The sequence below is a fragment of the Ptychodera flava genome, chromosome 5 (assembly GCF_041260155.1).
Source record: "Ptychodera flava strain L36383 chromosome 5, AS_Pfla_20210202, whole genome shotgun sequence".
In the NCBI taxonomy this organism is placed as follows: domain Eukaryota; kingdom Metazoa; phylum Hemichordata; class Enteropneusta; family Ptychoderidae; genus Ptychodera; species Ptychodera flava.
In genome coordinates this window covers 32741612-32756538 of record NC_091932.1, presented here as the reverse complement: position 1 = coordinate 32756538, position 14927 = coordinate 32741612, and the positions used below count along the sequence as shown (strand labels likewise).

At 38.0% G+C, this 14927-nt stretch overlaps 1 protein-coding gene across 6 annotated transcripts in view; it reads left to right on the top strand.

The window, feature by feature from the left end:
* Positions 1 to 13069, top strand: part of LOC139133540 (dolichyl-diphosphooligosaccharide--protein glycosyltransferase subunit STT3A) — a 58578-nt gene extending 45509 nt beyond the window's left edge. For all 6 annotated transcript variants that reach the window (XM_070700210.1, XM_070700207.1, XM_070700206.1 and 3 more), the window contains 11 exons: positions 2642 to 2824; positions 4081 to 4226; positions 5051 to 5248; positions 5693 to 5884; positions 6537 to 6693; positions 7337 to 7489; positions 8291 to 8373; positions 9261 to 9728; positions 10040 to 10142; positions 10500 to 10688; positions 12606 to 13069. In XM_070700210.1, coding sequence (XP_070556311.1) covers positions 2642 to 2824; positions 4081 to 4226; positions 5051 to 5248; positions 5693 to 5884; positions 6537 to 6693; positions 7337 to 7489; positions 8291 to 8373; positions 9261 to 9728; positions 10040 to 10142; positions 10500 to 10688; positions 12606 to 12751 — 2018 coding nt within the window. In that variant the 3' untranslated portion in view covers positions 12752 to 13069. The remainder of the gene's footprint in view (positions 1 to 2641; positions 2825 to 4080; positions 4227 to 5050; positions 5249 to 5692; positions 5885 to 6536; positions 6694 to 7336; positions 7490 to 8290; positions 8374 to 9260; positions 9729 to 10039; positions 10143 to 10499; positions 10689 to 12605) is intronic.
* Positions 13070 to 14927: the final 1858 nt, after the last annotated feature.

Sequence of the window (14927 nt, the reverse complement as noted above, 5' to 3'; positions counted from 1 at the left end):
TTCAATTTGAAACACTCTGACATTAAATGGCCGTCTTTCTTACAATAATTACAAGAAAGTGTACCAAACTGTTTGTCAGAAGGAGATTGAGACTTGGGATCTGATGATGTGGAAGTGTTACTTGAACTCTGTGAACTGTTGTCATTTGATTTCCTACTCTCCTTTGAAAATTCTTGGATGAAAAGGAGGAGTTAAATTTACCTGCATTGTTTCTGTATGAAAAGGACTGGGATGGTTTGCTGAGAAATGAAGATTTGTGGTCAATGAATAATCATCGGCCAAACGTGCAGCAACCTCCAATGTATCTGCCTTTTGTTCATTGATAAACGTCTTGATGTCACTCCGGATGCACCTTTTAAATTCCTCAATCAAAACAAGTTGTCGTAATTTGTCATAATTCTGACTGACCTTTTCAGAAGAGACACCAACGATCAAACAGTTGTTCTTTTGTTCGAGCAAATTCAACATAAGTTTGATCCTTCACCTTCTCACAATCCCTAAATTTCTGACGGTAAGCTTCAGGCACCAACTCATAGCCCTTGAGAATTAATTCCTTCACAGAATCATAATCTGAAGCCTGCTCTACTGACAACTGAATGTAAATTTCTCTGGCTTTACCCACCAAAGCACTCTGCAAAAGCATAGACCAGGACTCCTTAGGCCAATTCAGACTCTGAGCAATTTTCTCAAAATGAGGAAATATTTATCAACATCCTTTTCTTGGAAAGGGGGAACTAACCTGAAATGCTTAGTGATGTCAAACTTGTCTGAAGGGAAGAATTTTCCTGACTGTCCAAGCTCTAAACGTCTCATTTCTAACTGTAGTCGATGTTCTTCCAATTCTCTCTCCTTTTCTCTCTGTCTTTCTTCCATTTGTAATTCTTTCTCTCTCATTTGTAATTCTAGTTTCTTGATCTCCAAATTTGTCTGCATTTCTAATTCTAATTTTCTGAGTTCAGAGGTAGACTCGGGCTCATAATCTTTCAGGGTGGATTCCTCAAATTGGCCTAAATCACTAGATGTTTGGCAATACGTACTGTATTTCCCTCTTGCGCATAGATCTTTTGACTTCTACTTTAAGGAAATTGGCCAGTGTTATGAGGTTGTCTTTTCTGAGGGAATTAAATGTGTCCTGATCAAGGTCATCCATAAATTCGTCTGGTTAAATTCCGCCATGATTAAATTTCGCTGAGTTCACAGTATACAGTAGTTTTGAAAAGGCTGTCAAAATGTTGTCAAACGGCTCAAATATTCGTCTCCCGGACGAGCCCCCAATTTGTTACGTGCAGAAAAAACGAACAAAAGGGTGAACTCAGCAGTTAACGTTTAAACAAATTTATTACAAAAATAAAACTAATTGCTAAGTCAGGGATAGAGTACAAGCTTTAAAAGTGTACAGACTACTTATCTCAGCTGGGACGGCAAAGCTCCAGTCTCAGAGTTGTAACAGTCAGTTGGATGAATGAACAGTCCTTGCAGGCTTGCAGCTGCACAAAGTCCACAGTATAAATCCAGCGTTGGCAGTGAAGGTCTTGAAAAGTCTTGAGAATGACTACTGCTGGAGTTTAGTAACACACAAGAGACACGATCCCAAAAGTCTGACTGGAAGCTGTGCACGTCCCTTTTATAAAGGCATATAAGAACAATCTAGAACTTTTATTGACATGCTAATTACTGTTCTAAAATTATCTCCCTTACACAACTAATCAACTTTCCAGAACATTCCAAACATGACTAATTGAATTCAAGGTTGTGAGGTCATCAAGGGCAGTGACCTTGGGAATGTTCTAGACTAATTGAACTCAGGTCATGATGAGTGTGGGGGAAATGACCTACATAACACTTGTATGTAAGGAATTGATACAAAATAGCAATCAGACATAAGGTCACATAACTTGAAAAGTTGCGTGCCTGAGGAACTAATCCAAGCCCTGATAATTATGTCGTGTATACTGTATACTCAATGCCTCTCATTTGATGTCAACAAACAACAAATCATATATTATCAGGGCAGGTAACAATAAAATTTCACCTATTTTGCCCTAGGCAACTGGGTGTATAGCAATATCCTACATAAAATATGTTTCAAATTTGAAATAAAACTCATATTTGTGATTGCCTTTTCTTGTATTTGGTAGTTTACACACATTTCATGCAAACATAACATTGTACATTGTTGTTTGCTATTGACATTTTCGATCCTGTGAGTCATTCTTCTTCAAAGCAGTATGAACAGAAGGCATATCACCAGGGATGAGCAAATCCAGTGGGTTGAGGTCGGAGACCATCAAATCTTTTTCCCATATCGGTGAATTTGCCAGCCCTCTGGTCCAACTGACAAGTGAATACCAGTAGAATTGTATGAAGTAGAATATATCCAGAACTATTGGACTGACCTTGATGCTGGTACAAGGACCTTCAAATACATGTACAGTATAGATATACTCATCCCTCATCATGCGAAATGGCAGTATAAATCAACATATACTAGGTGGTCTGTTTATCTATTTCATTGAAGGACATGAACAGATTGGTTAACTGGAGGATTCGACCAACAAGTTATCTGGTATAGCCACCAACACCCCTTGTTAATAGAGTTTAGGAAATGTTCATTGAAAGTTTTGAAATTGTTTTCTTTCAGCCTTCGCTACACGTCTCTTTTCTGTCCTGCGTTTTGAAAGCGTCATTCACGAATTTGATCCCTACTTCAACTACCGAACAACCCGCTTCCTAGCTGAGGAAGGATTCTACAAGTTTCATAACTGGTTTGATGATAGAGCATGGTATCCCTTGGGACGTATCATTGGAGGCACTATTTATCCAGGTAAGATAGACCTTTCTCAATCCAGTCCCTGTGTGGTGTGTGTGTTCATAGAGGTCATGTAATGGAAGGTCATAAGCTAGTGAAGGCCAACAGAGGCGTTTGTCCAATGTATAGACTTTAAAGAATTTATCATGTATAGTCTTATATACTCTGCTAAGAAATGATTCATTCACTTTGGGGAAAAAAATTCTGGGTGAAGAATTGAAATGTTAGTGCTATTTGGTTGAAACAATGAAATTGCTAATACCCAAATACCTTGGACATTGACAGCAAACAGTATCTTAGGCTGAATGGTATCGATAATAAAATACTTATATATGATGGTAATGATAGCAACCAGGGAAACAAGGCCAGGGCAACTTATCATACAATTTGCTCCCAAGCATGACAAAGTGTTACACATGGGGCTCATCAAGGTGCATGGTAACAAACGTTTCTTCAATTCAACAAGGATGCTTCTATTTAAATGTAAATTGTTCATGTCCTTTATTATTTAATCAGGCATTTTCTCTGTTACAATCATGCACAATTTATTTGAAGTGTTTTCAGGAGAAATTTCAATCTTGTTGGTTTCAAGCTGTCGTCTCACAATATACATTTATCCAGAGGAGGAAATATTGTGTAATCCATTACATGGCTGAATTTGCTGTGATCATAAGAACACATCCACACATGATTTATAAGACTATGAAATAAAGGATGAGAAGTGTTCTTCAATCCCAAGGCTGCTGTTCTCTGCTGTTCCATATATCCTGAAAATTGCACAAATTTTAGAGCCAAACAGTTCCATTATGATAAGTTACTAGGAATTGGAAAATAAATTACGGACTGACGAACTTGAGATACAGATTGTCAGAGTGTTATCAGACCAAAGATAATCTGTAGGGATTGGGTCACTAAAACAGCAAACTCATTTCATAGCCCCTACAGTATACAGTATACATACTTTTTTTCAATGATTGTTTAAACCTGTTCACTCCCAAATACCCTGTATACAGGTCCACAATCACCATTGATAACAATGGGTTTGGACCAAACCATGGTGGTGAAAGGGTAAGTACTCAATAAGAGGCTCTATCCTCTTGCTACCAGGTTCTGCAGTCTTTCTCATAACAAGTGAGACCCTGTAAAGCACAACTTATGCAATGACAGTCAACCTGAGCAACTCAACATATTGCATATGACAAGGGAGATTCCAACCCCTTCAACATACAGAAACACACATTCACTGACTTCTTTATTTCTTTGTGTGCTAGGTTTGATGGTGACATCAGCTTCCCTGTACCATGTGCTTCATTTCTTCAACATCACCATTGATATCCGTAATGTGTGTGTCTTCCTGGCACCCCTGTTCTCATCCTTGACCACTCTGGTCACTTACCACTTCACCAAAGAACTCAAGGTAAGGAACTAGTCATGCCAAGACTCTCTCATAGTCCCTCACCTGCTGCTTGGCTCTGATCTTGTACCATGAAGTTCCTTCAGCTGTCTTCCAAGCAAGTGAGGCACACTTACCAGCTGAGCTATCTTGTAGCAAATGGCTCTCTGAGCTTAGCTGTGCTTGCTAAACTGTTGAGGGCGCTTGTATGGTCTGAGTTAGTGTAGCCGTTGATTAGCTGTGAGAGGGCCTAAATCATGCACACACAAAAACTTGTGGACATAAAGTTGTAGAGATTGTACATAGAACAAGGCAATCAATTTTGTCAATACAATTTTGTACTGTTTCATGAATTATTACAACAGTAGTGCTGTAAGCTTTAGGTCAGATTGTTTGAGTTCATCACAGATACCATCAAAATATTCAAAGCATATTGTGATATATAAAAAAAAAAAATTCCAGGCATATTGTGATTATATTTTCATTTAGCTCCTCTGTCAGTTGATCTTATTCGCCAGTGAAGTTAAGTAATGTAGCTGACACAAACATTTACTTTTTGAAAAGAGTTACATTTCTAAATAATGTATCTGTCACAATTCCCAGAAGACTGTTTAATCTTTGAAACAAGGAATAATACAAAACTACAGGTTATAAGGTATCCAAAAAGACCAGGATTGGGGTATGAGTGCTAACTGGTCAATAATAACTTGATTAGAATTATGAGCTCACATAATCAACCACTTTTCTCAGATTAGAGACTATCTTGGACAAAACCCCTCCATCTCCAAATTGCATCTTTTGATCATGTCCTAAATGTCAAAATATTGACACTGTTCGTTTACCAACAGGATGCTGGAGCTGGTTTAGTTGCAGCATGCATGATTGCCATTGTACCAGGTTACATCTCCCGTTCAGTGGCTGGATCCTATGATAATGAAGGTATTGCTATCTTCTGTATGTTGCTGACATACACTCTCTGGATCAAAGCTGTGAAGACTGGATCTGTCTTCTGGGCCACAATGTGCGCCTTGGCTTACTTTTACATGGTATGTAGGATAAAAGTTGCTTTTCTCCAAATCACATAAACATATTCACAAGTAGACAGATCAATATTGTAACAAAATATTTATGTCATTGCAGCCAGTTGTTTTGATGTGTTCTTCCTAAAATACTGTAACATATGTTTCAAGGAATCAAAATGTCTGAGTTTTGAGTAGTATTGTGAAATTCGGCACAGCATGAAGAAGCTAACAATGTGTATAATGGAAAGAAAAATATTTTGCTTCAAAAACAGAAACAGCCAATTCTGCTTGTATGAGTTATTATGACTACATACCAAACCCAGGTGCAACTTGTAAATCTACTTGGCAGAGGAAAAATATACATTGATGATTCATTCTGTGTTTGTAAAAATATTTACATGTAAGACTTCTATACTTTTGTTGAAGGATGGACTTCTGACTGGAATTTCCTATTTTTTCGTCATACAGGTATCATCATGGGGAGGCTACGTGTTCCTGATCAACTTGATTCCACTTCATGTACTTGCTTTGATGATTGTTGGTCGGTTCTCTCACCGTATCTATGTTGCATACTGTACTGTGTACTGCCTGGGTACCATCCTGTCTATGCAAATCTCCTTTGTGGGATTCCAGCCAATACAGTCCAGTGAACACATGGCTGTAAGTTTTCTGCCCTCAGTGCTTTTCTGAAGTAACTTTTATAATCATTTTGTACGTGTTGCTCTGATGTCAGCACTAGGCTGTTTAAGAGAGTGAGTTTGAACCAAACCAATAAACACAGTGCAGTAAAATTTTGTAAATTTCCAATTTCCAAGTTTGCTTAGCAACATTGTCAAGCCCTAAATGCAAATGGCTTCACCTTTATGCCAGTCTTTGTAAATGCAAAACATAGGATAGATTAGTTCAGGTGTAGTAAAGATTTCACAAGGCAACAGAAATTTTAAAATTCAGTCATGCAACCACGAATATAGAGGATTTTGCAGTATGATTTTGCAGCAGGGATGATATAATTGGTTTGTGAAGGACGTGGCCAACTGTCTAAAGCACACGGGAGATTCCTGAACGGTTGTGAGAAAATACCAGTTATCCAAAGCAGGCTTAGAAGTAGTTTGTTGAACTGTAGATGCACTGAGGCACATTTACATCACGGGTCAAATGTTTTGTTCTCTATTAATATTTCAGGTAAATTCAAACAGACTGATGCATCTGAAGTGACAGGGAAATCATGGGGTACTTATCAGCCACAAACTTCACAACACACAAGTTCTCTTTCTCAAATACAAGCAACTTTCATTGTTTCTATTTTTTACAGGCCCTTGGTGTGTTTGGACTGTGTCAGATCCATTCATTCATCGACTATGTGAGATCTCGTCTTTCCAGGGAATACTTTGATATTCTCTTCCGCACTTTGACCTTGATCTCTGCCGTCACAGTCCTTGCTGTTGGAGCTGTTCTGACTGCAACCGGAAGTATCCTTTCTGAAAATCTAGAAGCAGACATACACAGAGTAGCAATATTTGACCTAAGTTAGAATTTCAGCCGGTAAAGTTAAAACAGTGACAAAGTCGAAAATTATATCAGACGAGATATAGATAGGCCCTAAGTTTACATGTTACCTTGTGTTCAGATGGCTGTATTGCATGCATTTATCTCTTTTTAAAGGAGAATCCGCAACCAATCAGCAGAAAGCAGGCAAGACTAATGATCACGTGGCCTACAGAGATCAAGTCCAAAAAATAAATGCAGTTCCAGAGGGTCCAGTAGCTTCACAAAGCCATGGGAGGGCCCGCTAAGCATACCTCATGTGAAGGAAGATTTGGCCCATTTTCTTCATTGTCCCTTGAAAGCATTTTGAAGACATCTGTCTTTCCAGTATTCTCACCAGCCATGTGTTTTATCTCTCAAATGTGTTCATTTATCTGTTAATTATTCAGTTTTATTCACAAGAAGTAGATTTCAGCTGTCTGGCATTGTTGTTCAATTTGTACAAACCTGCAAAGATCATTTAGTGGAATATTTAAATATAAAAAGCTGTTTGTATATCAGGAAATGTATGTGTGTCACATTATTTTTTTGCATTCTTCAAAACAGTTTACCTTAACCCATTGTCAGAAATCTCACCATGGACTGGCCGTTTCTATTCCCTGTTGGATCCATCCTATGCTAAGAACAATATTCCTATCATTGCCTCTGTATCTGAACATCAGCCGACAACATGGAGTTCATTCTACTTTGACTTGCAGATGCTGGTGTTTATGTTCCCAGGTAAGGCTCTGCAAGTATTCCTACTGGGAAAAGAGTAAGTGTTTCCCGTTAATGATTTTCATTCATCCTAATCTTGCGGAGTCGATAAAAGTCAGTGATGTCTCTTGTAGTAGCCGGCCAATAGTCAGAAAACCATTGATAGGTGGCACAAACTGCCAAACAGAACACAAGTATAATACATTCTTGCATATGAGACGTTAGGTAGGTGAAAGTACTTTATAGCTCAATAGCCCTTTTTACTGACTTGGCTAGGTGGCAGGTGACAGGCCCAGCATAGGAAAGGTTAACATCATGACTTGCACTTTTTAAGTTTTCAATCACTGCTTGTAAACTAACTCTGTACCTTGTATGTACGTTGGGTATGCCAATCACCCAATCCAGCAGTCCAGATTGTCCCAGTTCTCATCTCTTACGTTTAGTGGAAAATTTAACCTGTTCACCCCAAATTCCCTGTAAACTGGTCTGGGCCAAACCATGGTGGTGAAAAGGTTAAATAATCGCCCACTAAACTGTAGAACATTCCACTTTCTCTTATGTTAGAAAGGCTGATGTGTTGTCAGTATGTACCAGTCAGAGGAATAAGATTCCTGTAGTGTTTCCCATGAATGCAAGTCAAAGTTGTAAATTATGTATTTGTTATCAAGGAAGCAAAGGAGGATCAGACTTGATCTGTGTATAAACCTTACAAAAATAAACCCGCTGTGCCACAAAGCTATGAAATGATTGTGTAAGCCCTTGTGAGAGAACGGTACCAACCTTGTTTCTGTAACTAGATGAACTCTTATTCATTTTACTTTACAGTTGGTATGTACTACTGTTTTGCAAAGCTGACAGATGCAAATATCTTCATCATCATGTATGGTATAACAAGTCTGTACTTCTCGGTGAGTTAATAATGTCCATTCATTTTCCAGCATCGCAACCCTGTCACTATGTAATCCTTGTGTTCTGTGGACTGATATAAAATGCAATGGAGTTAGACCGCATTTTGAAAGATAACTTTTAGTCCAACTGATGTTCTTAGATGAGATCACAAGTAATACTTTTTGCTTTTCCACAATCAGTTACTTTGGTTGTCTCGACTTTAGCTAGCTGTCCGGCATTTTGGTCCCGGATAGCATTGATTATGGTCACCCAATCAACAGTAATTCACCAACCAGTTTACTTGTTCAGTGAACTGTTTCATTCAGTCCAAATCTAACGTTAATAACATTTCATAACGTAGTCTGGTCTCGTCTCACAATGTACATAGATACACCAATAGTTCAAGTTATAAACACTTTACACTTAATCATGCATCACCACATAAAGAGATACTAAAGTTTTCAATCTGTTGTATTAGTATAAGAAAACTGCTCAATTTGTTTCAAGAGAAGTAGTGTTTACTCTGCATGTTCACTGAAGGGGCAATTTCTACCCCATTCATCAAAATTAGGGGCAGACTTGACATTTTAGGGGCAGAAAAACCTAAATTCACAGGTCACTACACGATGCGCTTTGGTCACCATCATTACGGACACATTTGCTTGCTGTGTTTTGTGTGCGATTTTCGCGCTGTCAGTAACTTTCTACAGGGCAGAAAATGGCTCGAAATGCGCAATTGCACAGTCGAGAGAAAACCCTGGAGAAGTGTCATTCAACCAGCTTCATTTCACAAAAGAAAATCAAAACAGAAGCCATATATGGTATTGAATTCAGTATGGCAGTGTAAAATTGGAAATTTTGGAAGCGAAACCACAGGTTACACTGTATGTTATGTTTGACATTTTAGGGTGTCATGGTACGTCTGATGTTGGTATTGGCTCCAGTCATGTGTATTCTATCTGGTATTGGAGTCTCCTCAGTCCTCACATCTTACATGAAGAACTTAGATCTATCCAAACCTGACAAGAAATCCAAGAAAGCGGACGCCACTTATCCGATCCGAAATGAAGTCGCCACAGTCGTGCTCCTCATGCTTTCCCTGTTTTTGATGACCTATACATTCCACTGCACGTGGGTCACCTCTGAAGCCTATTCCTCACCTTCCATTGTGCTCTCAGCCCGTGCCGGAGATGGAGGACGCATTATCTTTGATGATTTCCGTGAGGCCTACTACTGGTTACGCCACAACACTGATGAAGACGCCAAGATCATGTCATGGTGGGATTACGGATATCAGATAACAGCAATGGCAAACCGGACAATATTAGTGGATAATAATACATGGAACAATACGCATATATCCAGGGTTGGACAGGTTAGTCAAGTAGTCGCATGGTTTTACTCTTCCTGATAGCCTTTGAATTTCAAATGGTTGGTAGAAAGTTGTGAAAAATCCTTGAAAAATCAGTAGTATTCCCTACAAAGTTTTCAAAAATCTTTTCTTTTGTCAAAAACTGTCAAATACAGTGGACACATAGTGGAAGATTGTAATGCAATCATTGACAAATATTCCAGAAAAATTACCGTAGTTTGGTCACTTCAAAATTCTGGAAATTGGGTGAGAGGATAGATACATGCATTGATGTGGTAAATAGTACATTAATCAATGTCTTGTTTGCTCTATAGGCCATGGCATCAACTGAAGACAAGGCCTATGAGATTATGCGTGAGCTGGATGTGGATTATGTCCTGGTAATCTTCGGTGGATTAACAGGATATTCATCTGATGGTAAGTTCAGAAAACACACAATTGTTCCAATGACTCATGTTAGAGATGATATTTCCCTTGGCTTTTGGAAATAAACATTGGAGAAGTCCAGAGTATATCAGAGACAGAACCAAATCGATTGGCAGTCCCCTTATGGATCCCATAAACTACATTCTCTTCCCAAGTGAATGAAGTTGCAATAGACGCTTTTCCTATCAATTTAGACCCTATAAACTGAAGTTACTTTATATTTACACCCTAGGGAAAACACAGGGTATGTCTTTTGCTCAGAGGTAGTTTACCACTGAATTCCACTCAACCACACCATTCATTCATTCACTCAGAACATATTTGATATTTGCATGATGTTGTTTTCAGATATCAATAAGTTCCTTTGGATGGTACGTATTGGTGGCAGCACAGACAGGGGCAGTCACATTCATGAACACGACTACTACACACCAGCAGGTGAATTCAGAGTCGACAGAGAGGGCTCTTCAACTCTGCTGAACTGCCTCATGTACAAGATGTGCTACTACAGATTTGGTCAAGTCTACACTGAACAAGGTAGGTACCATTGCCACAGGTTTGGTCAATTGTGTGAAAATCAACTCTTCTCTCGCAATTTTTTAAAGTCCTGGGGTTGATAATATGGAGTTAACTTCATTTCTTATTGTAAAACAACTGAAGAAATAAGTCGGTGTCCTTTCTGAGTTTTGCATGTCAGCATTCAACACTAACAAACCAAACCAGAAAGTATTTAAAAAATGTACAGAAATGATTTCGACATTATTTGACACTGTTTTGTTAAACATTTGGACATCTTATAACAACAGCAACAGATATGCTCAAGATAAGCCCCCTCTTTGCTGTCATTTGCAAGCTTTATTGCACCATCCACTTTCGATGTTTGTTGCTGTTCATTAGCAGGTATCTCTAGGTAGTTTACATGAAATACAATCACCCTATTCATACTACCATTCTGTTTAAAATCATTGAAAGTATTTAGTACTTCAAGAACAAGAAAACTTTGTCATGAAAAAGGAATGACACTAAAGTATTAAACTGCACTTCTTACACTAAGTAAATTGTTCAACAAGCTTCTCCCTGCCAAAGAACCTTCAAACCAAAATAACTCAACCTAACATCTTTAGTGTCAGGAATCTAGCCTAAATCACTGGGTTTCATCCGATTATAAATGTGAGGTACACTCTGTTCCAATAGACTTCACTGTCCGTGATTTGGTCCAATTTTTAACCTCACTACAGTAAAGCCAGTCAATTACCTCTTTCAGTTTCCATGTCATCCATTGAAAACTGATCATATAGATTGGTACATTTTGCAGAAATCGATTTTGAAATGATCTGATCGTACATCACTGTCTGCCAAAATTAATTTGTTGAATACTTTATCCAGTGCAAAAGTGTTACAAATTCCAAGTACAGAAAAGTTCAAAGTTCAAAAACATCTCTATAAAGATTTCTGATAGGCATTGAATCTGATAGGCATTGAATCGTTTGAACAGCAAGTTTGTTGAGTATATCGGTATAAGGCTAATTGTGAACAGTGGACCTTTTCAAAGTCAAATGTAACACTCTGACTACTACAGTCATCCATGGAAAGTGTCAGTGAATACATGTAGTTGTACAAACAAATAAATGTGTGGATAAATGCACACACAGTAATATATATAGCCCAAACTGGGACTATGTGGGCCCTAGGGTAGGTGACCATTTGCCCGACGTAAGAGGGCAAATGTCCTCCTGCCCCGAGGGTACATAGTCCCTTGTTTGGGCTATAATATTTTTATTACATGCCTCTCTTACTCAGTTTGCACCAAAAATATTTACGTTTATTGGCAAATTATAGTCAAATGCTTTATTTTCATTTTAGACGAAAAAAACGGTTAAAATAGAGCGATTTTCTTCATCGAATGGTGCATTGATATATTTAAATTACTGTTATGCGGTTTATCAATATTTTTATGCGAAATTTCCAAAAACCGGATTTTCTGTGCAAAACATGCAATTTCAAGACTTTTAACGTCGAAAATTTTCAAGTTGAAAATAGTTCCGGTTCACTTTCAGTCCAGTGATGACTATGATGCAGCCCGCGACGTCATCGGCGAGTTACCATTGAATCCTATGGAGCGCGCGACGTTCGATATACGAGGCATGTAATAGTAATACATGTAGTTCTAGCTATGTTTCTGCATGTGATTTTGTTTGTACCATGGTCCGTTCAAATTCTGGGTTTAGCCCATTCAACGCGTATTTTCTCAAGCTTCTGGTACAGGGCCCATAGTCTTGGCAAAAATTTGTGAAAATTTTTACAGGAGGTATCAGAGGAAAAAATGTGTTATAAAAAGAAGTGTTCAAGTGGTATAGGTATGATGAAAAAGTTGAAGTTATTGTTGTATGTAGTTAGATAGCAGACCAAGTTGGGATACCAATCAGTATGATTGCATTTATATTTGTGTTGCAGGCAAGCCAACTGGTTATGATCGAGTCCGCAATGCAGAGATTGGAAACAAAGACTTTGAGTTGGATGTCTTGGAAGAAGCCTACACAACTGAGCACTGGCTAGTCCGTATCTACAAAGTCAAAGATTTAGAAAACAGAGGCATCTAATGCAGAAACCTTGATTTCTTTTCAAAAAAGAATGTAACTTACACAGAGCAGCAAGCCTATATCTTATCTCTTTTGTATGCATTCAAAAACATATTTGGCAAAAACATTTAAAATGCGCAGCTTTTCTTGAGAGACATAGCATAGATATATACTCTGTATACACACGTAAGTACAAGTGAAAGAATATATTATGTTCCATGAAAAAACATCAAAACAGTTGTAGTTTTGACTGATTTGGCATTTCTTTGTCAAATGCTGTGTTGTGTATTGGCCTGAATCTATTGTGCATATGAAATAAAATTTTTACTGTGCCTTTGATATTTGGATTCATTTCTGTATGTGCCAACTATAATAACAGGTGTTACCCACTGAGTACTGGTCTCTGATCTAGTAAACTAAGGTAGTACAGCCCCTCGAAATTGTTGCAAGACTGAAAATTTTGCTCAAAATTTCTTAAGGGTATACTGTCACCTGTTCCAATTTTGCCACAGTTACCATGGAAAGAGAAAATCTAACCATCACAGAATTTAAGTGGGTGGCCACTTTTTAAAAACAGCGCCCTCACATGGACATTTTTGTAATATCAGGAATGCCCCTTTGACCATATATGGGCATATTTAGATTACAGGTGACTGTATACCTTTAAGGAGACTTCAAACCATTCCCTTTTGAAAGCAAAGAATAGAAATCAAGGGGTTACCATGCAACATTTGGCACTAGAGAAACAAATTATCCAATATGTAACGATACATAAAATTCAAAATAGCCACCATCCCTTGTTATGTCAATGGGTAACAATAATTTTTTTTCACAAAAAAAGGCCGCTGAAACTTTTACTCAATGAGCCCCCCCCCCCCCCCCCCCCCCCCCCCCCCCCCCCCCCCGTTGTAGACCAAAGGAAGTATCGTAAAAGTTCCCAATCCAAATATCTGTCCCCAATGTGCATTCTACCAAAGGCACCCTTCAAAAGATTTCTAGACTACCGTATTATGTCATATTTGTCTGTGGGAGTATAGCTTACTTTACCAAATTTAATATTGTGTTTCACAAAAACAAGATTGTCAAAACTTTCTGCATGCCATGGATGCTTCAAAACGAGTCCACACAAGCAGTAGACCAGCAAAGTATTGTAAATATTGGAGTGTCTGAAAAAAAAACTAGGCATATTCTACTGTAGGATTCACTCTCCTTTATTTAAAAGGTGGTGGTCATCGGAACAGCGCTCAAAGGTCGCTACGGACCCCTACGATTGATATAAACACTGTAGCCAAGCTACGTTGGTGATTGATGAAAGTTAAAACATGTTTTTCTTAATGTACATCGTAAAATTTAAATATTGCAGCTATTTTGACATGATGCATCTATATATAGTGCATGAAATACATTGTTTGTAAACAAGAAAGTTGTACATGCGCAGTTCCGACGACCATTTCCCTTTCATGAAACTCATTAACACACCCAGTCGCAACTCAAATGTCAGCATGTGAATTTAATGGACCAGTCCATCACCAAGGATTTGAATAGTGACATTTTCAAAGACAACCTGGCTTAACAACGAGAATCCAAAATATGTCTCCAAAGATTAGATGGTATTTTTTTAGTACTAACCACTTTTGAGTGCGGCAATTTTTCCCACTGATATTATTTTAGTGCAACATGTTACGAAGTTTTATGAATTTTCCTAGTGTTTGTTTATAATTGTGGATCAAACAGACACACCTTTTCATTGGCTACAATTTTTGATCAAAGTTCAGGCAAATATTTGAAAATTATTGTTTTGATCTGAAAAAAAATTGTCTGTATGATATTTTATAAAGACAAACTTGACTTAGCAACTCAAAGGGTTAAAGATGCATAGAGATTAAGCTAATGCCTGGTAGCTAATAGGTCTTTGAACTACTTATTTGAGCAGCAAGTAAGTTATTAACAATTTTCATACTCTTGTGTTTCAGTTTTGTTACCAGTTGTTTTCATGTTTGTTTTTACTGATTTTGTGGTTTGTCCTCTGGTAAATGTTTAACAGGGGCCCTAAGGAAGCTTTGCCTTTCAGTCTAACTTGGTATCTTCTGTAAATAACATAAATACAAACAAATAACTTTCTGATAAAGCATACACGACCATGTTGCTTGCGGAAACACTGAAGGCCACTTTTGCCATATGAACTTGCTACCCTTGC